The 26,362-nt window shown below is 39.8% G+C and overlaps 1 protein-coding gene across 8 annotated transcripts in view; it reads left to right on the top strand.

The window, feature by feature from the left end:
- The first annotated feature begins 684 nt into the window (after positions 1 to 684).
- fmnl2a (formin-like 2a) overlaps positions 685 to 26,362 on the top strand; it is an 88,536-nt gene continuing 62,858 nt past the window's right edge. For all 8 annotated transcript variants that reach the window (XM_084725259.1, XM_084725260.1, XM_084725253.1 and 5 more), the window contains exon 1: positions 685 to 1,409. In XM_084725259.1, coding sequence (XP_084581385.1) covers positions 1,296 to 1,409 — 114 coding nt within the window. In that variant the 5' untranslated portion in view covers positions 685 to 1,295. The remainder of the gene's footprint in view (positions 1,410 to 26,362) is intronic.

The raw sequence follows: 26,362 nt of genomic DNA, 5'->3' as shown, positions 1-26,362 counted from the left end.
TCTTGTTAAAGATGTTAAATAGTTTTTTATATATTTACTAGGCCCCAACAGCACTGAGATTTATTTATTTATTTTACTTTGGGTTAGCTAGACTCTTCATACTGATTAAGCTCTTTCTAAATTTCGGTTTAAATCAATAAACTTGTATTAACTAAACAATATTAATTGTGCAACAAAGCCTTGCCTAATTTTGAATCTGGATTTACTCCTTAAACTGTAGTTTTGCTAAAGTCCGATTTGAACTTATCTTATTGAGATACAAAGTCATTATTTTGGGACAGCCTATTAACTCATTTTGTTGAGTTAGTAAATCATTATTTAGAGAAACTAAGTAATTTTGATAAAGTTTCTGATTATAATGACGTACAGGATGTTTTTCCATCAAATTGATAGTAATGGGCTTCCGTATTTACAGCCCTGTGATCATCTCTAATTGCCTGAGTGGTGGGGGTCGGGGGGATCGCTGTGGGCCCCAAGTTTGTTGCCTCCCGCACTGAACTCAAAGTACCACAATGCAACACAGAAAAAATATCATCTCCTTAGCTACGGCTTTGGGAGCTACGCCCCGAGAAGGAGAAGAAGGAGAAGAAGAAGAAGAAGTGGGAGGCTTGCCCTGTCTGAAAGAGCTCATTGTAGGGAGGGATGAGAGTGTGTGCAGCCCGGCAGCGGTGTGTATGTGTGTGTGTGTGTGTGTGTGTGAGAGAGTGTGTGGAGCCCCCTCCTCTCCTTAAACTAGCTGGTCAGCAGCGGAGGGATTAGTGAAGCTCCAGCTCCACTAACTCGCTCACTCACTCCCAGACGCACAGACGCACGGACGGACGGAGGGGATTGCAACAAGCGTGAATCATGCTCGTCGTCATTACTACCGACTGGGAGTGGAGCCGAAATTGTGCAAGATACGGATAACGGCGAGGAAAAGGTCCGTGTGTGGATCGACTCAAGTTTTCTCCTCATTCCGCCGTGAAAATGCCTCACCGGGGGCTCCGCTGCTGCCGCCGCTGCTCCTCCTGCTCCTCCTGCTCGGACCCGTCGCATTACGCCGCCTCCCTCCTCACATGTGCTTAATGTTGAAGAAGTTAAACCTGCGGTAAAGAAGCCTGTGAGGGGCGACTGAGCATTAAAAAAAGACCAAAGAGGATATTTACTTTTTTTTTTTTTTTTTTTTTAAAGAAAAAGCCGTGCGGAGATTTATTTTTTCTCCATCAAGAAGTGGAATAAAAGAGGAGAAGAAGAAGAAGAGGAGGAGGAGGAGGTGGTGATTTCGTGGGGTGAAAAGTTGTACTTGTCGGTCAAACATGGGGAACGCGGGGAGCATGGACCAGCACACTGATTTCAGGGGACACAACATGCCTCTGAAGCTGCCCATGCCCGAGCCAGGAGAGCTGGAGGAGAGGTTTGCGACCGTGCTGGTAAGAAAGTCGTTTTCATGTGTTTGTCTCTTTGTTCCCTCCATGCTTCAGTGTGTCCTGGGACATGGACAGCTGTGTGTGTGTGTAGGTTGGACCTCTGCTCTGTTTGTCCAGCACGCCTGTCCCTTTATTGTTCAGGGGGGAAAAAAAGGGCTATTCCGACCAAAAAAAAGGAGCATATGTTGAACTGATAGATTTGAACGTTTATCAAAGTAGTGATGAAGTTGAACAGCCACTCAGATCTGTCGTTTTTTGACTCAGCACACTTCCCAGTAAACTATTTCTTTTTTTCCCCAACTTTATTTACATTGACATGATGGGTAAAACCTTGTTGAACAGTCCTTGACACAAAGATGAGGCGTTCAAGTACAGCACATCTGGAGTCCTTCTGCATGTGAAGCTTCGCTGTCATATGTTCCAGTGTGAAGGCTTGTTTCAGCTTCTTGAGTCCTGCTGTGTTTGCATAGGTGAAAGCAAGTTCCTCCAATTTACTGCTGTCATTTATCGAGCAATCAGTAAAACTAGAGGTGAATCTTTGGACTGTATCTGTTATAGAGAGGCAGAGTACTACTTTACTTTGGTAAAAATGTCTGTAAAATGTAGGAGTGTCACAATTATCTTTATCCTCGATTCTGAATTATATTCTGCACTGACAATTATGTCATTGTTAGACTATCAAGTATTGATTTGTAAAGTTAGATCATTCATTTTATACCCTGACGACTGTCATTTACTAGGGATGTAAATCACAAGTTTCATCACGATGTGATATCGATTCTTTGGACAACGATACAATATTTGCTGAAATCACAAAGTCTGCCACAATACAATGTTCATTTAACATTAAGTTACATTCATGTCAGCTCACTAAAAACAACTAAATTATGATTCTTCAAGTTTATGACTGAACTCTTCCGGAAATTCGTGACACAGACGTGCCATGGGAATTTCAAAATAAATAAATGCATCTCTTAAAGACGATGATATGGATTGATATTTTCACTTTGCATCGATCATATTGGATTGTTGAACATGGATTGTTCGCATCGGCAAAAGTGCTTTCCTCCAGTTTACGGTGTTGACTTTGATTTGACTTTTGATTTAAGGTAACGATTCCATTTGACTCATTGACTGGAGCATTTTTCTATTTTGCACTTGCCACTGTTAGACTATCAAGAACTGATTTGTAGGAGTAACTGATCATTGATTTTATGCCCTGACAACTGTCCTTTACTCTGTGGGTAAATCACACAATATGATATTAGATTCTTTGGACAACAATACAATATTTGCTGATATCACAAAGTTTGCCATGATTCGATTTTACGTCCAGTTCAGGGGTCTGCAGTTGATATAATATTATCTTTTGTTCATTTAACATATTGAGTTACATTAAAAAAAGCTGATGAAGTTAAATCATCATGAAGATGAATCAGGATGAAGTTGCTTTTTGCAACTATCGGGACTTTATCTGTTATGGAGAGGCAAAGTCCCCCCCCCCCCCCGCCAGTGAACCACCATGGGACCTTACTTTGAGACAAGAGACAAATAATACTGTATGTACTCTATATCTTTGGACTTTATCCGTTATAATATGGGGTGGTTCTCCAAGTATAAACATCTGGATCCATTGAGATGGCAATCTCAGAAGATATAAGATTGATCCCACAATCCCTCAAACACAGAGCTGATAGTGAACTTTTATAATAACTCAAAACTATCAATGGAGTCCTGAAAAATATCACTTTTATCTTCAGTAGCTGACACATTTATTAGAACTTCTAGATATATCTTTGCAGGTCCTGTCCTGTCCTGTCCTCAGTATTTTGGTATTTTGTGTGCCAGTATACTGTTTAAAATTAGATGTTGTGGGGCTGCAGACGTGTCATGGCCTACACATCATTCTCTAGACTTTAGACTTGTTTAGTATGGATCCCTGAAAAAATAACACACCATAAATGTTTTTGTGTTTTACAAGGAAAATGATTGCAATATTGTCAAAATAATTGCAATAAGATGTTTTATTCAGTCTTATAACAATCTATAGATGTTGAATATATATTTTTTTAGTTGCACAGTAAAGTGTTCTGGTCCAGTCTTTGTGTTGAAGTCCCACCATAGAGTCTGGTTCTGGTTTCTGCCTGTTTTTCCTCTCCACTCTCACTCCAGTGCTCGCTCTTGGTGGAGTTATTGGGTCTCTATAAATAACATAATAAAGAGTACAGTCTAGACCTGCTTTATATGAAAAGCGACCTGAGATGACTCCTGCCATGATGGCGCTGTATAAATAAAATGGACTTGATCACATTTACTCTCCACGGACTCTAAAACGCAGGATAATAAAACGTTTACTGCAGCCTACAGTCTGTCCAGCAGCCTCACTGCTTCTGTAAATTTCCAAGCCTGGTCACACGAGACACCTGCAGTCATAACACGGCAAATTATTGCTTTTATGTCAAGTCTTTTTTCCCCCTCAACTTTATGAGCCCAGACGCTGGCTCACTACTGAAGTGCCCAGCATGCCGGGTCCTCTGAAACATCTGTCACATCATAAAGTGTCAGCAGCGTCTGTCAACAATTATGTTACCTGGGAGTGAACGCCGAACATTCCTGCTGCCGCTGTTGAAAGAAGAACCCCGCAGATTTAAAGTGTTTAAAGAGGATTTGATGTCGGATGGACACATAATTAAGACCTAAATTAAGATAACAACTGTTTATGTTGCTGGCGGCCACCTGGCTGTGAATAAAAACATCCATCACCACCACGTTAACTGATTGGTGAAAATTTAGTTCAGTAAGAAGGACTTTTTGATTATTTTGGTGATTAACTGATTAGTTGTTTGGCCCGTAAAATGCCAGAAAATGGTGAAAGATGTTCTCAAATGTCTTGTTTTGTCCACAACCTAAAGACATGATGTTTTTCTGTCATAAAGGACTAAAGAAACCAGAAAATATTCACATTTAAGAAGCTGAAATCAGAGAATTTTAACTTGTTTTCTTACAAAATGACTCAAACTGATAAACTGATGATCCAAACAATTGGCAGTTAATTTAATAATTGATTAGTTGTTGCAGCTATATATTAATCTGTTGATTATTTTTGTAAATAATTGAATAACTGTTTAAAGTCTAGTCTAAAAAAAACAATACTGGCTAGTGCGACAAAAAGAAAAAAGAAATGGTATGCATGCAAAATAGGATGCTGCAGTGCTGGTTCAGAAAAAGTCAATGAACTTAATGTGAGTTTTATATCGTTTTAAACAATGCGGTAATGAAAAGTACTGAAGTATTCATACTTTTGACAACATTAAATAATTTGTTCTATATTTTTATTTATCTTTTACTAATTAATCAGCTAGGTACTACAACTAAATCTCATTTTACAGTGTTGTTAAATGATAAATAAATAATCTTAGTCAATAAAATGTCAAAAAATTGTGAAAAATGCTCATAGCAAAATGTGACGTTGCTTCTTTTGTCCAACCAACAGTCCAAAACTCAAAGAGTGTTCATTTACTATCACAAGTAAAGCAGCAAATCCTCACATTGAAGAGGCTGGAACCAGCAAATGTTTGACATGAAAATGATTAACTGATTATCAAAATAGGTCGCAGTTCATTTTCTTTTTATTGATTAATAGCTGCAGCTGTAAAGGACGACATCTTTTTGGTGGTAAAGCATTATTATTTAGTATGTTCTCTTGTGCTCTAAAGTGTCGTTATATAGGCCATGGTGAACTTTTTGCTGATGAGGAGAATTTCCAGTACACAGCTCCCCCCCGTCACTGAATAAAGGCCTAAATAGAAGAACAGTGGAGTGATGGTGAAATCTGAGAGCTGGCAAAATGTGGGTCAAACGTGATCGTCGCTTGGCCAACTGCTCTCATAAACATTAGCTGCTCAGCAGAGGGAATTTGACTTCAGGTTCTTACAGCCGCGTGATTGTAAACTTGTGTTTAAGGTGAAGAAAAGGTTTAATTTTCTGTGTTTTTTCTGTCTGCTGGTGCAGAGCTTTGTTTTTGTTAGTGTTGGTTGGTGGCACAGATCTTTTAGCCTGTAAGCCCATTACTGAAAGTGGATCAAGTTGAGGTGGAAGTCAGATCAGTGTGTTCTGAGTGTGTGTGTGTGTGTTTTCCAGTGTTGTGCTGGGTGTGATTGCTGCTTGTCAGACAATAATGAATCCCATTCAGCAGACTTTGGGGTGGAGAGGTTTTGACGTCACACCACAGACGGATTTGGGCCTTCTACTAAATCACATGTGCTTTTAGAACCACATAATGCCCACAACATCTGAGCATCTTACATTTATTTTATTTATTGGTTTATTTATTGGACAGTGCACATTGAAGGGATAGTTTGGATTATTTGGAGTGGGGTTGTATGAGGTACTTATTGATAATCAGTGTATTAGCTACAGTAGATGCTGGTCAGCATGTCCCCGGTTAGGTGAAGCAGAGAGCAATACCAGCATGGAAGCAATGTACACAATCAGCAAGAAAAGGTATTTTAGCCACTTAAAAATGCAATATTTTCATCGTTTTAACTTGCCATCAGACTGCCTCTTCTAACAGGAAACTGCTGCTATATGAACCAAATTTTGCTCTCTTCAAACCAACCAAACTCCATAGTAAAAATCATTAATTTTACCTTGCAGAACAGAAGGTTGGTGGCCTACCGCTGCCTCAATCTGTTAGTTTGTTTGTGTTACTGTATGACTTTGGTGTTTTAAAAGGATAGTTTGGATTCACTGATGTCACACGTTAAGACAAACAAACTAACAGACGAGGCAGCAGCCCCCGTGTTCTGCAAAGTAAAATTAATTATTTTGCTTATGGAGTTTGGTTGGTTTGTAGAGACTGATATTTTGGCTTATATAATGGCGTTTTCCGCAGCAGATTTTGCTGCTGCTGGCTCCTCCTGTAGCTGATACACTGACTACTGATAAGCAACCTCATAAAACCCTGTCTCTGTTAATCCAAACCATCCCTTTAACAGCCTGAATCTTGCTGTAAACACACCATATAGCCAAGAGGGTATGTTTGATCTGTAGTTCCTGAACAGCTGTGAAAAGTCACCCTAAAAACAGAACATAGGAATGAAATTACATACTAACATACTAACCATTTAAAACACAGATACTGTGCAAATAAAATGAGGGATATAACATGGACTGGAGGCAGCATTGCAGTGCATTGTTAGACACAAACTAAAACATGCAAAGCAGAAGCACAGGCTTAAAAAGCATGCACAGTGTATAAAATACATAAATCAGTCTGACGCAGCAGAATGCATGCAGTCTGGGTCTGTAAACACTCTGAGCAGTAAATGCCAGGGGTGAGAACACGATTAGGATCCATCAGTTTGGTTTACAAAACTAATCCTCATTATGCTTTCCAGGAAAAAAAAACCCTACCTGTCTAACTTCAGGGTTTCGTGTGGCTGGCTGTCAGGGAAGCGGATCCTCATAGCACGTCAGGAACTCCCCCGCTCCACCGCTCTCTCTCCCCCTTCCTCCTCCCCCGCTGCCAGCATGATGCCTCAGCAGCTCTTGGCGGGATGGAAGCCCTCCAGCATTAGAAGAGTTTAGTGCTATAATCACAGCATTTACTGTTATTTACTGCCATTTAAACCCTAATGTGTCTCAGCCGTGCCTGATGGCAGTTGGCTCCATTGATTGCCGGAGCGAGTGGCACCGTGTGACTCTGATGACCTCACTTCAGTTTGAATAGCGGATGATTAAGATGATACCTCGTCTCGTCGAGCCTCGCGGTCCTCTTTCCATCCCACCGTGTTGCTGGTTACCAGTTCTGGTGAATCAAGATTTTAAGTGCACTTGGCTGCTGATTAATGATCGTTTCATCTGCTTTTTAATCATTTCTGATATTGTTTGCCAATGATGAGCTTTATTCTGTCATGTTAACCCCCCCACAATGTTTTTGATTAATTAATTCAGCTGGTTTGATCCTTTACCAGTCATAAAATATAAGTAACACATTTTTATTTAACACTTACACTTTTGTTTTAGCTTTTTCATGAGTTGAAGACTTCTTCTATACACACAAAATGTTTGTTTCTCTTTAATTTCCTTGACACATTTGTTAAAATCTGTGTTAGTGAGCACTTTTCCTTTGCTAAGGCTCAACAATCAGGATTGCCCGCTTCCCTGGGGCAAGTAAAATACCATGCCAGACTAGTAATTCTAGCCTGACTACACAAGTGGTAAAAAAAAAGAATTAAACTGTCACAATATTTTGATATTTGATTTATCATGAAAGTAATTTTATATGCAAAAAATGGCAGAAAATGATGTTTTAAGCCTCTCAAATATCTTTCCTCTTTCTTTATTTTCGTCAAATTCATTTATTAAACGGAATATCTTTTGGGTTTTGGTCTGTCAAAACATATTTAAGACACCACCTCAGATTTTGAGAAGGTGGGGCATTTTTCACTGTTTTCTGACATTTTATAGATGTTACAGTCCGAGATTAATTACAACGGTCTATTTTAGCCTTTGTTGCTATTTGATAACCGCTAATAATGACAACAGTTTGTACAGGTGCAAGTAAAAAAAGCATTATAATGTTTATTTCTCATGTTTTATTCAAAATTTCATGATCTACATTTTATCCCTAACTTACTCCATGTAGATTATGAACCCTGGAATATAGAAACAACTCAACTGTTGTTCGGCTTTTTATTTTTTTATTTGTTCAGAGGTACGATGACGTACGATCCAAGGCTGTTAGGGCTGCAACCAGCAATTACTCTCATTATCTTGATTAATCAGTTAGTTCTTTGGTCCATAAAATGTCAGAAAATGTTTCCCAAAACCCAAGATGACCTCATTAAATGTCTCGTTTTTGTCCACGACTCAAAGATACTCAGTTTACTGTCATAGAGGCATGAAGAAACCAGAAAATATTCACATTTGAGAAGCTGAGATTAGAGAATTCTGACTTTTTTAAACTAAAATAGGACTAAAATGATTAACGAATAATGAAAAACATGGAGATTTTTTAAGTAGTCAATTAATAATATATTAAAAATCAGTAGATTGTTGCAGCTCAAGCCTGTATGTATATGGTTGGTTGGGCCAGTTAGGTTTAGGCACAAGGAGTGATTGATTATGATAAGATTATCAGGCTGAGCCAATCAGAGGCAGAGCAGGGCAGGTCATAACTTTGCCCTCCTTGGAAAAACATCTGGTCTCTGCAGCCTGATGTGGAAAACCCATAGTTCAGTGGCTAAAACTCAAACTTTTCAAACTCAAACTGCTGAGTGGCTTTTTATTATGACCAGTCCGAGCAAACAACCTGTGAACTAACATGGATTTCAACAAATTTGTGGTCAAAATTCGAGAGAAATTTTGTGTGCACAGAGGAATCTCTTACATCAACTCATGAAAAACGGGAGCAAAAACAAAACCGCCAAGTTCATATTTTTGTTGTGTTTCTGGACTTAATTCGATGTTGTAGTGTAGACTTCCTTCAACATATGCTCAGCCGAGGTGTGATGGAACAGCAGCAGGACTGTTTACCCGCCACTCCTCATGTGTTTGATCATCAGGCAGGTCCTGGATCACAGTAGGGAGCAGTTTGGATTAAAGGCCTGTGCTGTGTGAGCGACTCACCCCGCCAAACCCTTGAATTTCTTATCAAGGACATACAGTATTTGAATTTGGGTCCATGCCGTGTGCTGTGAAAAGCCTCCTTTCAGACGTTGACTCATGACTTCCATCATCTGAGCAGACCACGTGTGTGTGTGTGTGTGTGTGTGTGTGTGTGTTTGAAACCACATGTAAAATAAGGCTGATTACTTCAGTAAGAATTGTGCGTAGATCGTCAGCTGTACAACTTTTTTATTTTTTGATCTGCAATTAATATTAAGTGAAATATGAGCTGTGGGCGACATGTTTTTCTTTTCTTTTTGATGTTAAAAAAAAACAAATATTGCAATAGTTCCCAGACTTCTTGATTTAGATGAGAAAATACCTCACTAAAGAACAACAGGCACATTTCGTTCAGTGCCCAGAAAGTATTAATTCATCATACTCAGCCCAAATTATTGTGTCACAGCGAGGAAATTTTCCCACTGCTTAATGAGCTCATGACAACACCGCTGTTACTGATTACACTGGACTTTTATCAGAATCTGTAATGTTAGAGCGCTTCTTTTGATGTTTACCGTCAGATCTTTAAGATCTCTGAACTTTGGTTCATTATTGCATTTGAGGTTGCCAGGTCTGTCAAACATCCCCCATTGATCTCAATAACTGTTACTGCCGTTGTAAAGCAATGCTAATGTTAAGTTCACGCCAGTTATAATGCTACCTCCTTGGCAAGGCCGGCGTAGTTTAGCAAGTTACAAACGAATAAATGGCATGATTTTTCAAATATATCGCCAAGCTTCTAAATATAAATCACTCCACGGCAAAACCAATTGAATCAACATCAGGTAAATAAGATCTGGTGCTCCTTTTATTAGAAGGAAAAAATTACCTTGTTACAGCCAATACATACAGGTTTCAAAAATATTATTAACACGTGAATAAATTGCACAAATAAAACAAATGTGGTGTGAAAAGGCCTTTTAGTTTTGACCAGTTAGCACCAGCTAACGCCTTCATGCTAATGTACTGAACAAGACAATACTCACTTTTATGTCTCTGCTCACTGCATAGTTGCTTTTCCAGCATATTTCAGTCTTTCATTTTACGTTCAGTTTATAATTGTGGCATCCGTCGTCCAACTAAAGATTAATAACACGCTTCGACGGTGGACGAGTAATGTAATCTATCAATGTCCAAACACCTACTACTGCAGCAAGCCTGTTGTCTGCTCACAGTGATAATTAGCAATATCAGGCCTCTTTGTTTCTCTATAAAACAAACCACTCACTCCCATTAAGTTTGAGTATTTCTAAATCATGTAAACTCAACAACTGACTCTAAGTTAAATGTGAATGCACCTTGATTGTATAAGGTCTCGTGTGCCAGAATTTTCCAAAATGCAAATCATCATTCCCAGGCTGATATTTTAACCAATCACATGCAATGATCTGAATGATCCTATTGCCACTTTCTGTGAGGAGGAACATCTGGGTTCACCGCCGGCTGAGTCTGCATTTTCTACCAAAAGAAACCCTCCCATTGAAGCCTCCGTCTCGTGAATCCCTGGAGCCGAGCCGGGCTGATCTTTGAAACAGACTTAGGCTAATTGTAATGCAAGGCCTCTGCCACGATAAGAGAGGCTAATTCACATGTGACCTTGGCCATGAAGTGTGGTTGTAGTTTAAACCCAAATATTCATTGTTTAAAGTACTAAAGGGGCTGGATTTCCATGCTGCTGTAAACTGGAATTTATTCACTGTTTACAAATGTTTCAGTAAGTGGTTTGCTGTTTGTTAGGGCTTTGTATTTGAGCTGCACAACTAATCAAAACATTATCAGAATTGCAACCTGGCCAAGTGCATTACCCAAATCACAGAAGCTGCAGTTTTTCAATAAAGAAAAAATGTGTGACAAAACAGCTTTATAATGAAGTACTGTAGTGCTGCAGAGATGCCCTGGTCTACAAATCTTGTTCTCCAGATGTAAGAAAAATCATCAATCAATGTCACATCATCATGATTTTAATAGTTTATTTTTTTTTGTGAAAAATTTAATTGGGATGCAAAAATGACCCTTCCCACTAACTGGTGAATCATATAACAAACACATCTGTCAGAATAATCAGCAATATGATTTTTTTTTTTTTTTTTGCAGAATCGTGCAGCCCTGCCTTGTATTATGGCTGCAACTAATGATTATTTTCATTATTGATTTATCTGTTGATCATTGTCTTGATTAATCAATTACTTGTTTGGTCCATAAAATGTCCGTAAATGTTCAAAAATGTCAGCCACTGATTTCTGGAGGTGATGTCCGTAAATGTTTTGTTTTGTTTGTTTTTGAGTTTGTTTTTTAAATTAACAATGAAGTGAAATGATGAAGACTTGCAAATGACAAGGTAGTAGAAAATGTAAACCATACTTTGGTGTTTCATTGATTTCATTAAACTCTTCTTTTCCCGTTTTTACAAAATGAACCAAAACACTGACAAAGAGAAGATCTTTGGTAGATAATAATTAGAATAAATGTGAAACCAAGTTTGCTTTAAACTAAAAAGAAATGAGGTTTGAGTTTGAACACTATTGTTAAGCTGAAATAAGAGAATTTGGACATTCTTTGTTCAAAAAATACCTTAAAATGATTAATTGACTATGAAAATAGATGCAGATTCATTTAATAATTGATCAGTCGTCTAATTGTTGCAGCTCTACCTTGTGTGTCTTGTGAATCTTACAGTGTTTAGAGGGTTCAGGTTTTCCCATAGAAGGAAAATGTCTCTGTTGTTACTCTGGAGAGCGTGTTTGCGAGCCTTCACCTCTCTTGTGGTTGCCATAGTGTTTGTGAGACAAGCCTACAAGAGGAAGATGGGTTGCACATGATGATGAGGGCAGCCCTCCTAATGTTTACTCTGCACAGAACAACACTGATATCCCAGAGAATATACTTTATCAACAGATCAATTTACTCTGCACTTATTGCCTGATCAATCTGACATTGTCATTTAGCCGCCCATTAGAGGGTATAAGCAAAGCTTCAAAGTGGCAATTTCATCTCTGTAAGTGCACACTGACTGGAAGCATGTGAAATGACTGCAATCAATCTGCGTGAGTCACATGTACAGTACGAGCCGCTCTATATGCTTAAAGTTGAACCACAGGATGATGACTCCGTGCAGCAGGAATTCAGCTCATGTCTGCTTCTCTGCCTCAGCAAACCACAGAGTTGACATGAAATTAGATTGCAGCCACATCCAGGAGAGCATCCGCTTCAAACTCACGGTCGCAGCGTTTGCCGAACATCATGGCCGCTGTCAGGGAGAGCGGAGAGGTTTGCAGCCGTCGCTCCTGTTAAATGCCATATGGGGGACTGTGGGCTTAGCGTTCGTTGTGGCTGCTCTTCTCAATAGTCTGCACAGATTACATCTAAGCTGCTTTGTTTAAAGGCTGCCGAAGCACCGTGAGCTGCTGTTATTTGTGCCGTTGAGGCCCTGCTTCTGAAATCTACTCCCCAGATTAATCACATGAGTGGCCTTCATGTTTAACTGAAGTCTAATTTGTCACATTGACTGGTCCAAGCTAGCTGTGCTTTCACCCTCAAACCCTTCTCAGAAGTATTTAGCTCTACTTCAACAAACTGAACAGAGTTTTAAAAACTGAATGTGCCATCGAAAGTGTATTTAAAGCTGTGCTATATTAGATATTTTTAAATTAACAGTGGGTTAAATAAGTATTTGTAATGTGAATCACTTGTTGTTGCTTATTGTTTTGGTTTTACTTCCCAGCAACTTTACACGGCTTTGGTTTGGGCTGAGTAATGTATCGGTGTTATATCATGTCATGATATGAGACTAGATATCGTGGTAGATTTTGGATATCGTTATATGATATAAGTTCTGTCTTTTCTGGGTTTTAAAGACTGCATTTACAGTAAAGTGATGCAATTTTCTGAACTTACCAGGCTGTTGTAGCTGCTCTATTATTTGCATAGAGTTGCAATGATTAATCAATTGTTAAAAGATTATTGATCAATTATTAAATTAATTAGTTTCTTTACTCCTCTTACTCTTACAGTAAACTCAATATCTTATATATAAGATAAGATAAAATAAAAGTAATTTGAGGACGTCACCTTGAGCTCTAGAAAACGATGATCAGCGTTTTTTGCAGGCAGTTAGGAAAAAGCTGATAAATTGGAGCGTAAATAGTCATTGATTATTGCTGCTTTCAACATTTGTTTTGTTGCTCTTTCCAGTATTATAAAGTTGCGGAAAATAGAGCGGAACGATCTTGAAAAAATATCTAAATGTGATTATTTTGACTGATGCTGCAATTGTGATATTATTTGTGATATTAGAGGTAATTAAACTTTTAGGATATTCTTATTTTGATTGAAAAACGCGTTGAAATGACTATGGTGTTTTTTTTTTCATGAATCTGTACCAGTTTTCTAAGTCTGTAGAAGTTTTTTGACACACATTTTGCCTCTAAGAAATATTAAACCTCCTACGATTTGAAAATTGCAGAAAACCGTATTGCGATTTCGATAAAATTTCGATTATTTGTGCAGCCCCAGTGGAAAAGATGTTTTCCAGTGTTTGTTGGACACACGTTCAGTTTAAACTGAAAGACGGTTCGACTTTGAGAACCTGACAGAGCGTCTCTGTGAGCTTGTGTGAACACAGTGGTTCCTCCATCTCCTGCATTGCTGTCCAGGTCCCAGGAAGTGACTAAGCTAACCCTGTGAGTTTTTCCATGTCGACTCTTCTTCATTAAAAAGTAGAACAATGGGTATTGTCTGAGGAGCAGAGGGTGAACAGTGGCTGAATCCCGTGCAGCAGGCCCGGGGAACAGAGCTGCTCTTTATTCTGTGGAGAGCCCAAGACGGAGCCTGGCACTGGACCCAGACCCGGCAGGCTGCGAGAGGCCACCACACATACCCTAATATGTGTGTGTGTGTGTACATGCTTGTGTATGGGCATGTGTGTTTCTGCTGTGACGGAGCTGCAGGATGCTCGCCCACCAATTAGCCGTAACAGAGCCGAGCATGAAATGCTTGGGGAGCGCTGGGATCCGGCGGACGGTGTCGCTGGCCTTTGCAGGGATCTGCGGTGTTGAACAATAATGTGCTGCTCAAAACCCCGTAGCGGTGCCTGGGGGAGATCTTGCCCCTCTGGCAGAGGGTCAGCTGATTATGTAGGGAACAGGTCTCTTGGATGTGTGCAGACACCGCTGAGTCGAAACCACCGGGGCTTCAATCAGTATTGTTCTTCTCAGTTCAGTTTTGACACCCGCACATTCAGGGGTGGTTTGGTTTTTCTGCACTGCTGCGTGGGTGGCAAAACGACGCCGACTTTAAAATGTTGTGAAAAGCTTTCAGAGGATTTTAAGTCGGATCGTACTCACAGGGGATCTCATGATACCAGCAATTTAGTGGTTGATACCAGTACCAGGGAAAATCCACGATTCTCAATACTCAATTTGATACCACAGAAGAAAATCCTCCCTGATGTCCCTGATTATTTCAGGAAGAAAATAACAAAACGCATTACAGCAGTGTGGCTTCATAATAAAAGAGTTCAGGTACTAGACTGACCTGCCTGCAGTCCAGACCTGTCTCCCACTGTGTGGTGCATTATTAAGCACAAAATATGACAACAGAGACCCCAGACTGTTGAGCGCCTGAAGTCATATATCAAGCAAGAATGGGGAAGAATTTTGCTTTCAAAACCTCAACAGATTGTGTCCTCAGTCCCAAAAACTTACTGAGCGTTGTTAAAAGAAAATGTGATGTATCCCAGAGGTAAACATGCTCCTGTCCCAACTTGTTGCAGGCAAATTCTGAATGAGTTTATTCTCAGTTTATAGTCGTCGTGCTGTTTGCATTTGAATAAAGGTTGAAAAGTTTTTGCAAATTCTTGCATTCTGTATTTATTTAGGAATTAGGGTTGCATTTAATGGACAGTCTCTTGGGAAAGGGACAAAAGCAGAGGCAGCGCTGTAGCAGGCAACAGAGAGGTGGATGTACTGCTTAGCATCCACGCCAGCATGAAGGGCACATAGAACTATATGGGCAGTGACGGCTATATCATTTGGAAAGGATATATATATTTTCATATGTAAAGAGGACATAAAAGAGCCTTTTTTGTTTTTGTTTTTGCTGAGTCCATGCAGCTCAGCTCTGTCATTATCCTCAGCCTGTTGGTGATCTTCTGTGCTACTGGGCATTTTTCTTTTTTCCTTTGGCATTTAACAGCAGACTGCAGTACTTTTAGGCATGTTAGTCATTGACTTGGTACTGAAGTATCGGTTCTCACCTCGTGACTTCCCTAATCATACCTGCAGACAACAGTCCCTGGCCCTTGTTTAGGTGCTTGACTAATAAGAGGAGTCTCAGGAGTGAGTGGAGGCTCAGTGGCCCTCTACAGAATAGCAAGAGCAGCTGAGCTTTTGTTAGTTGTTTTAAAGAAAGAGAAACTTTCCCCGGCAGAGTTTTGACATCGCTCATGAGAAAGGGTTTAGCTTTGGATGTCGTACTTGGCCGTGGATTTCTTTGCTGTAGGTCTTCCTGCGTAAGAAGTAGGAGGATGTAGCTTGCAAAAGGCCAGCCCGGTCCTTTCATGTGGGTCGCAGCCAGTCGCCGCCGGTGTTGTCCAACAGGACCGGTCCAACGGCCACACAAAAGAACAGGAGGGTCGCTGCTCTGTGGAGAAGTGCATTATGGTCTAGGATCTGTCCGGGCTCCAAGGTGGCAGCTGCGCTATAAAGTTGAGGCTTTCTCTGCCAAAGTGCGACACAAGAGTGGGTGTTTCGTTATGAACTGTTAATGTTCATGGCGTTAAACTTTATCAGAAACAACGTCCAGAAAAACCTTCAGCTGTTGGTGTCAGGTTGACAAATTAGTGGCGTGTTGTGGCTTCAGGGTCAGATTTATCGTGTGGTGTTGATATTATTCTCTCTTTAGGGGCCTTGAGCTTGATCGAGTGTGTTTACAGTTACAAAGTACAAGTACAAAGTTTCCACGCTTCTCTTGTAGGCTCGTCTTCCTGAATGTTTCCTTTTCGTGGGACATATGCTGCTTTTGACGCTCCCAGAGCCTAAAAGGCAGGTTTTGTCGGGTAACGACTTGCCAGGATGAACATCTGCAGGGCCGAATGGGAGGTCCTGTTGCATTTGAATGTACTCGAGTGCTCTTTGCCGGAGTTTGATATAGGCCCCATCGTGGCTCCAGACAATGCAGCAGTCTGTTGTTTCAGGCTTTACTGGAGAGAAGATGTGCCTCTCAGCCTGGACCCCCCACATGAAACAAAAGCAGTAGACCATTCATAGAATAGGGTTTAGATTGTAAGTAATTGTGGATTTTAATTAAAACTCAAAAGCCAAAGCAGGAACTTGACAAAATGTCCCCCTGAAATGAGCTCATGAAAAGTCTGTTTCTGTAGGTTTTCTTTCTCTGGATATGACAATTGTTTAAAAAACACATTTTAGATCATTTCCCCTCAAAATACAGCAGATTCATGAACTTACTGTCACAGAATCACAGGGTCAAAGCCAAAGATAAACAAGTAATTTTCAATGAAAAGCCTGGCTCATGAGTTGATATGAGAGAATCAGTTCTAAATTGATGTTTTAGCTTGGACGAATTTGACAGTGAAGACACAAATTGGATTTGGGCCAATCAGAATACAAATAGCTCAGTGGGTCAGACACTTTGTCATGTGCAGGTAACTCTGCTTGATGTATTTCTGAGTGGCTCCACAGGTTTGCTTCTTCCTTCTTGATGTTTTCTATATTTTTTGAAAACAGTGAGGCAGTGATGTGAGCAGCAATAATGTATTTTTATGTGTTCTCAAACTTTGAGTCAGCCGTTCTTCACTGGATGATAGAGAAGCACATTTCTGTGTTGGGAACCTGCACTTCAGAGTGCATCAATCATCTCATTAGAAGAAGTGTCTGTGCAGCTCTTTGTGATGAATTCCTCAGTGCTGGAGAGACGGTGTGTTCAGATGTCAGGGAAATCCCTGCGATGGGATCGTTGGGTTAAAGTTTACTGCTGTCTTTGGGGGTTTTTAATTGGTAATCATCCATTTAGAGATGATAACAGTGCCACCAGAAACTGAGACAGAGCAAAGAAGAAACTAAGCCTGAGTCAGTAAAGGTGTTAAAACTGCTGAATATGAAATGATAGTATAATAATTTGATACCTCTGAGCACCAGTAAAGCCTGCCAGATAGTTTCCAAATCAGCAAAAACAATCAGAAAGCACACAGCATTCAGCATTTGTGCAGATGTTTATGCCTGTTATTAGTGTGCGTGTTTGAGAACGAGCCAGACCCTGTTTAAGAAAAAACACTTTTTCCACTTAAATACGTCTGAATCTGTTATGTTGCATCTAATATTTTTTTTTAATCATAAAGTCTGCAAGTAGCCACATTTTTCTATGAAAGTAGTCTTTAAATATTCCAGTGTGGTATTTTTTTCCACCCTGATGTTGTTTTGAGTCGGTTATATTTTCCACTGTTGTTTTCTGCTCTTATTCTGTTATTCTATTGTTCTAATACAAAGACTGAAGGGAAAATTTTTGTTTTAGTTGGTTATATGTTGTATTAAAGAGACAGTTTCTTTATTTTGGACTGCAGGAGGAAGTGATTACGTATCGCACGACAGAAACGACTCCAGCATGATGAGGCCAGAATACATCCGATTATATTTGTTATATAATGTTGTACTTCAAAACGTTTCCATGAGAGAAGATGCTCACATGCTGACAAAAAACTGAGCGACTATTCAGATGCAGAAAAGGAGTTTGTAAGTTTCTTTGACATGCAAAAGGTGACAGTGTCAAACAACCACCCACAACTAGCAGATATATCACTAAAAACACATTTTATTGATGTATATTGCTAAAAAATGCAATTTATAGATATATATTGCTAAAACACATAACTTACAAATATATATTGCTATTGCTAAAAAACAATGTATTAATACACATTGCTAAAAAACAGTTTACAGATATATTTAGCTTAAAAGCTACTTTTAGCAATTAATTGCTAAAAACAGTGTATAGATATATAAAACAACTATGCATACATAGTTCTTTTAGGTATTGCATATAGATATATAAAAACAACTTATAGATATATGTTGCCAAAAAACACAATTTGGAGACAAATATTGCTAAAAAAACACTTTACAGATACATAAAAAACAATGTGTATCTTTAAAATGCATTGCATTACATTTATAGATAGAAAACAACTATACATATGTTGTTTTTTTAGATATTATATGTGAATATGTAAAAACAGCTTATAGACACAGATATATATAGTATAATTTATAGATATACAGTATATTGCTAAAGCACAACTTGGCAGATGAGTGCATGGTCGTATATGCTGGGATGCTGCAGTTACCAGAAGACAGATTAAAAGCTCTGAAGGATTATATACTTAGCGCATCATTAAATTAGTCAGCCTCCTTTTAGTGAGCTCATACATCTCCTGCTCATCCCACTGCCACCTACTCACGTAAAGTTTATTAGTGTAAAAGTAACTAAAACTTTATCTGAAAGTGTTTTATTCAAACCTTATATAACACACTTAGAATAAACCAATGATTTCATTCTATAACCCGCTGCATTTACACTCCTGTGAGCCATTGTTTGTCTTTCAGATAAACAACTCCTCTGATTCGTATGCTTTGTTCGCTTCGACGAGAACATGGACTCCGCCTCAGTCCAGACACTTTCGCAACCTCGCAACATCTGGCCTGGCGAGAGCTGCTCTGTGTTCGTGCATCACTTGTTTTATTTGGACAACGTCCTGCTGCTCCAAATCATCTCCATAATGTTTCCGGTATTTGGATGACGTCCAGCGTGAAAGCCATTCTCTCAGAAAGATTTTACCCACAATGTAAACATCACACCAGCCTTTCTGCGCTCTACTGTAATGTCTTCCTTTTATAATATATTGGACCAAAAGCTGAAATAGAGAAGCTTGTTTTTTTTTATATTTAAAAAGGTTAATGTGTTTGCAGCTGCTGTATTCAGTCACTGTTGACTTCATTGTGTCATTAACCATATACATCATGATGTTGTATGTCATGTGGTAAGAGACTTTCAGAGAGCAGTTGGATGATAGAAGAGTCAGTGTGGAGAAAGTCACAACAATGAGGTGATACCTTCAGTTTTCAGGTGTAGTTTGAAGTAGTCTGATGACAATTCTCAGCAGCTTTTTCAGTACTTAACTACTTTGGATCATATACTTCAGGTAGTTAATTACAAACTACATGTTCACAGTACTCTCATTACGTGTTTTTTTGTTGTGCAATATGGCAGCTCCCTGGCTACGGTTCATTTAATGACAATCACCTGATATTTGATTAAAATTGCCTGTGATTTGTGACTAAGTTGTCTGCTATCAAACGCTATGAATTTCCCGAGAAATTAAGCAATTTCCTGTTTGGCTGGTTAAGTGAGGACTGTTCTGCCTTAAATCAAATACACCTTCACTTAACTCGGCTTCAGTTCGGTTGTGCCTCCGCGTAACTGAGAACTGATTCCAAAACTGCAATTCCAAAGGAAACATTAAGAAATTTTTATTTTCCATTCTGCACATTTGTTCCCACATAAATTTCACTCATGCTAGTTTCAAATGAAACCATGCACTGCAAACATCAAGTAGTGATGTGACTATCCATCTGCGCCTACAGACATGCAAGCTGAATGCATGTGTATCTTCCCGTCTCCTAATGCATTTGTCTTATTAAATCATAAGTCTAGCATTATTCTCAGTTAACTCACCCAGTTAGATATGGCTAAGTTACTTGTTTAGCAGGTGAACAGCACAAATAAAGAGTCTTGTATCAATCACCTCAATTTAGCAAACACTACAAGAACAGGATGCTGTCTGTCGTTAAAGTAAAGTAGCCTACAGTAAGTAACCCCCCAAATATTCAATTAACCAGAAAAGAGACCACCATCGTTATGGTTATCTAGTTAATGTAACTCAGCGTTTCCGCTGGTAAAATTTATCCATGGTAATTAATATTTCACACAACTCTGCTGTGAGGAATGTGGGAGGAAAGTCAAAGAATCGGAATCAAGCAAAGCTGATAAGCATAATTGCAATTATTATTATTGGACCAATACCAAACTCATGGCTGCGTCCAAAATCACGCTGCATACCAAACATGTGTGCTATGCTTCAACATACTTTTGTGTAAATAAGCAGTAGTATGTATTTTTTTGAACACACTCTTCAGCACACGTAATGTCACTTCCCGAGAGCTTCCTCGCCAGTAGGAGATGCGTAACCATGGTAACCTGTGCCAACAATGAAGTAATTTAAAAACATATTCCGCCTAGCAAAGTAAAACCTTGCATACATTTAAATTGAAGCATCATTGATGTTCCACGGAGCTGACTTGGTCTCTGTCTGCTTTTGTCTGTTATGTTGTTGCTATTGTTGTCACTGCTGCATTGCACTGTGGGATATATTTGCCAGTGCCTGCATACTGTAGTATTTCCCCAGACATAGTATGCACTTCACGTACTGTTGGTTTCATCCCAAGGTTATGAACATGTCAAAAGATACATACTGTTTACACGTCGTAAATAGTATGTTAGTAAGCTGTGGAATTTAATTTTCATGACAATAAGAGATTTGCAGACTCAGATTATAATAATTTCCCCTTGATGTAGTTCAACTGCTTTTTTGAAAGTAGTTTTAGTTTGCCAAGCTGAATGTTTTTGAGAGTAGGTACGATGTAGTTTCACTGCTTTTCGTTGTGAAATAGATAGCAGTTTGGTAAAATATTGTTTTTAAAGCAGTTTTCCCACCAAGAATAGCTGGTTCAGACTGTTGAGCTCCAACCTCCTCCTGAGTTTGACAGAAGAACAGTAATTTAATACAGTCATCACACTGAAGTAAAAAAAACGGGAGGAATTTCGTTGGAATGTGCTTGTAAAGGGGGGAAAACGAGAGGTCGGGCTCAAACATTTGAACTCCTCATTCCAGTGAACAGCTTCACAAACACAAACACTACTGTCTCCATGGAGGAGGCTGCTGAGCCGGAGCAGGGGGTCTTGGGGATTACAAAGCTAATCTGAGGACAGACGGGGGACACCTGTGCCCTCAAAGAACGCCAAGGATTATGGATCCACGCGGCGCTAATGAGGGGAGGACGGCTCGGTTTGGATAGCTCATGCCTCGGGGGCCGTCCTCCTCCTTTCTCCCTTGTGTCGACAGTTATTCACACCGCCTCCTTTGTGAATATGACAGATTTGATTCTTATATATCTGAGCTGCAGGGCTTCTCCACTTCCCTGCGGGATAAATGAGTTGTGCAGTTTGTCACGTATTAGTACACCTGGGGAGGTGCTTTACAACTCTGAGACTGGCCCGCAGCGCTAACCTCATTATAACTATTTAAATGCCTTAAAAACACAAAACACTCCCGTGACTGATGAAGCAAGAGAACAGTGCAGCACCCTGTCATTTCCGCAGTATTGAGCAATTTTCAAATATTTGTTATGACTAATCGTCAATAACCGATGCAGTCAGTGGTTTTCTTGTTGTGGCATGTAGCGCGATGTCTGTAATTCTCATTTAAAAAGACGGCGAGCGATTTTAAAGAACAGTAATGAATTAGTGGTTGGAAACATTGTTTTGAATGATGCAAACTGGGTGTTTACAACAGAAAGAGATGTGATCTGTTGTGGTCATTAGTTTGATTTTCGACTCGTGTCGTATCGCTTACAAGAGTTGAAAAAACAGTTTTGAAGATCTGGATCAAATTCTCCTGGAAGATTAGGAGTTCCTCTTTCTTGTTGTTGCTGCATTAGTAGCAGGAAAAAAGGTGGAGATGGAGGAAAGAGGAGAGTGTGGGCGTGTCTCAAACTCATTGCAGCCCAGATCCCCAAGGACAAATCAATCCCTGAAAGATATCTGAGAGGAGGTTGGGTGGATGAGAGGTGCAGCACTGCACACTTTTGTCAGTATAACAAACACCAGAGGAAGCTGATGCACTGACGCATATTGGGTTTGTTTTCAACCACTGAACCGCTTCCAAGGAAGTTGTGTTTTCTTGCCATGGTAGCTTGTTTTCTAGATTCTGTGCTGAAATAAGAAGGTGATCTAATGGAGCATTTGACTTTGGCTTTATATGTTTTTGCCCACAACGCGTCAGATTTGTTGCAGCGTACCCTAGGGCTGGGTAAAATTTGATAAAATCCATTTTAACACAATAAAAATTACATTTAGCTTCACTGACAAGAGCCACACTAGAGTCCTGCACTGGGTCGGGTACTCATGGTTACTCGAAACCTGCAAAAACGTCATGTATTGGGTAAAAAATACATTTATATGAATTTATGGGTGCGAGCATGGGTAAAAATTAAACAGTTGCAGGTGGTCAGCAGGGGAGAACCGTAATATAATGAATACTTTACATTATATTTTTCCCTGGTGAAATCAAAAATGAAAATGTCACAGTATTTTTTACAGTTATATATGCTAATAATATAAAGTCTAATCAGCTGGCAGGCTTTTATTGTGAAAGCCTGCGGCACAACCTTTGACCCCACATCCTGCCAAACAATGGGATGTCACTGTTTGATCTGACAGCGATGAATGTTAGCTGCCGGCTAAAACTGATGACATAAAGGCAAAATTATCCAGTGGAGGATACTAAATTGTGGACAGCACATCATCAAAGGCCAAGCCGGACATTGGAGGGATTATCGTTTTTTCAAAGACTGTAAGAATAATGTCAGTGGCTTTGCTGCTGTATGAAAGTATAAGCTTTTGATAGTTGCAAGCAAGGGTTCATTGTCACTATGGAAACGCATTGACAGCTGCAGGAGCACCAGAGCTTGCGCCAGTGGAGAACACATGTGACTGACTGTGTATGTGTGTTTACTCACAGATGCAGGACAGGTACCGGGGCGTATGTTAACGGTTTTGGGTCGGTGTGGGTTTGACTTAGGGTTAATTGTGAGTAACGAGTTGTTTGTGGATCTCAGGTTTGTAAAGCTGGACTCATGCAGGACTCTGAGCCACGCTGTCTGCAATTCATGTCTAACTAAATTAATTACGGATCATTACAAATCCACCATGTTTCAAAGGTAGCAAGTACTCACACAGTAAAAAAAAAAATCGATTTATAGAAAATGATAATCCATTTATAATCACACCGTAGCTGTCAAACTCTGAATCGGATCATGAGGTGCCAAGAGATTTGCACTTTAACCCTGGAAAACATGATGCACGGGCCATGAATAAATGGGCATATTAAAGTTCCCATCTTCTCACAGCAGCGGGCCTTTTCACGTGGGCTGTGTGTTTGCTTTCATAGCCAGCTGCACTCAGAGGGCCCTGCCTCCGCAGACCTCCTCGAAGGTGGTGGGTTGGTTGGTGGGCTTCGAGCCAGCAGTTGCCTATTTTTACTATTTTTATGACTCAAGCTGCCTAATGAGAGGATGCACGGACACTAATAAGTTCTGTCCATGTCCCTGAGCCTCGTGGCCTGATGCGAGTCAAACATAAACATTAGACTGATAGCAGTAGCTGCTGTTAGGAGTGGAGCTACTGATGGTCATAGTTACACGTCTTTGTCTGGTTCAGCGTGGCTGCACCGTGGCCCTGCTCCAGGAAGCAGGTTGCCAGGTCAGAGTGGTTGCCCTCTGCGGTGAGTGTGCAGTGAAAACGCCTAAAGAACTGCACCATTATCCAGGCTGTGTGATGTTGCAATAAACTATTCCCATGATCACCATGGGTGGTTCTTGTTTATTTTCGATTCCTGAGTAACTTAAGAGTCATTGTTTTGGAGTTTTTGTTCCTAGTTTCATTTTCCCCAGACAGATTCTGCAGACTAAAAGAAGGTTCACAGCTAAAGGTCCAGTTCCTGAATCGAACCAACGTGAGAATGATGCCTGATGTTTGGTTCAGTTTTCCAGCTGGTCCAGTTTGTGTTCACAAAGGCAAAACTCAAGCCGTCTCGGAATTGTAAACACAAGTCATGTGGCGAAAATGTTGTTTGATTATTAGTCACATGGTTGTCAGGGAAAAAGGCAACCAACGGCCCGATTTCTTGCTGGATATCTGTTCATGTTGGTGTTGATCTGAAGCACATATCAGCAGACTTTAGAGGACAGTGCATGACTCGTGTGAGAGTGCAAGACTGCTATTAAATAATTTAATAATGCAGGCATTTGTCACTTTTTCATGAATTCAGGTTTGTCCCCTGCTAGTCTGAGTGTCCGAATGCACTCTGCAGGTAAAAGCCTGCCATTGGACACTTGTTTCAGGTGACATCATGGCTGTCTATGTTTCCCAAATACCTAGGAAACAACAATGTCTGAGTCAACAAAGTAACTAACTAACGCTGAAAATGGCAAATTAGCACCTGGGTTGCTAATGGTATGAACAAGTTAGCAGCTGTTACCCTTTCTTTTGTGGTCATTTGTGGTGATATAGACATTTTAATTTTTCAGAAAGAAAAGTAAAAATTCTCTGATCCCAGCTTCTTAAATGTGAATATTTTCTGGTTTCTGAAGTCCTCTCTGACAGTAGACTGAATATCTTTTGGTTGTGATCAAAACAAGACATTTTGACTATGAAAATTATCCTTACTTGCACCTCTACATACAACTTGTCTTTCTAATTCAGCAAGTCTTTTCAAGGACATATTTTTGCCCTCAGCAAAGTTTTCAGCAGGAACTAATATGGCTTTTACTCCAAAAAGGTTATGATTTATTATCCATGCCTTTAAGACTTTCTTCAGCTTGGTGTTCTCGTCATTAATTGAAAACAGAGCCAAGAAGGAGGAGCAGGAGTCAAATTTTCTCTCAGACCACTTGAACTACAATATGCTTAAAGGTTACTATGGAAATTTTGCCCAGTGACGCTAAAATAAAGTTTTAAATTTGTGTTGTACTGGTCCTTTTTGACATAGGCGTCCATGTTTGAGCTAAAACTCACAGCTTTAGCTTTTCCCAAATGTTTCTAAAGGAATTCACTCTCTAACAGTACAGATGTGAGACAGCTGCTCTGGAGATGAAATGTCAGTTTGGCAGCGTGAAGTGAGGCTGGAGATGTTGGAAGTGTTGAAACCCCACAGTTCACAGAGCGGGGTTGGTCATCCAGCACAGTAAATTCCTTCATTTCCCCCCTCGTCGTCTTCCTTTTGTTGCTTTCTGGACTGAGTTTTTGTGCTGCCTGGCAGGCTTCTCTACTTCATGTTTGCTGCATATTCAACTTCATCATATTTTTTTTATACTTGTGCAAGTTTGATCACATTTGCATCATCGAGGCTCCTAAGACAGTTCCTTCCCTGAAAACACTCAAGTTAAACATTTTGCATTCTGCTGTTTTGCTTTTGAGTCTTAATAACAATTTTCACTGCAGCTATACATGTATTTGCAATTACATTTGTCTCTAGTTTATATCAGATTGTAAGAAATTTCTTGTATCAGATTAGGGGTGTGATGCCGCAGATTTCTTCTTACTGCAGTGACAAAGCAACATAATCCCACAGGATGCCGGTTTACCGCAACTGCCTTAATTATTATGTTTTATTAGACTTTATTGAAGCATACTGTCACAAGCGTAGCTCCTTATAAGAATAGGGCAGCGTGCAATGTGTGTGCGGCATGTGAGTGAAAGTGACGGTGCTGCCTGCAGTGGAGAAGAAAGCTGTCACTTTGGCAGTAAATGTACAGTACAGGTTACAGTCAGTTAATGATCACTGCAGCTTCTCAGACCAGTAAAAGTCTTGTCTGTTATTTTTACAACAGCTGGAAAATTTAGTGAGTAAGTGAGCAGGAAAGACTAATGTTAAACTAATGCTAATGTCAGCTCCGGTGTGATCGTTTTCCTTTCAGAAGCTTTGTAATCCAGCCTTGAACTGCATGGTCTTTTTTTTTTAAAAACTTTGTAAAATAAATCCATAATTGTAAGTCCAACACTGAATGCTGAATTTTTCCGCATTGAAAACAGTTGTTGTTAAGGCTGCACATTTAATCGCAATTGCAATAAAATCGCAGTATTGCCAAGTGCAATATTGAAAACGCTGAACCAAAACCAAACTGTAATTATTTGAAAAGGGAAGAATGTTTGAGAGATGTACTGTAGTGCTGCTGAGATGGCAAGGCCTAAAAATCTTGTTCCCCAGACTGTGTTGGCTCAGTGCATCCCCACTTACTGTGATAAAACCATGGGATAATTTTGGTCATTGCAAAATTTGTCTGTGTCTGCCGAATGTGTCAAACTGTCATAATCTTCCCTACAGTGTTGCAGTAATACTTTAATTACCGTGAGATGTGTGTGTGTGTGTGTGTGTATTC

This window comes from Lutjanus erythropterus, chromosome 8 (genome assembly GCF_056507025.1).
Source record: "Lutjanus erythropterus isolate fLutEry1 chromosome 8, fLutEry1.hap2, whole genome shotgun sequence".
In the NCBI taxonomy this organism is placed as follows: domain Eukaryota; kingdom Metazoa; phylum Chordata; class Actinopteri; order Lutjaniformes; family Lutjanidae; genus Lutjanus; species Lutjanus erythropterus.
The sequence above is the reverse complement of the archived record's forward strand: the minus strand, read 5'-3'. Positions and strand labels throughout refer to the sequence as shown.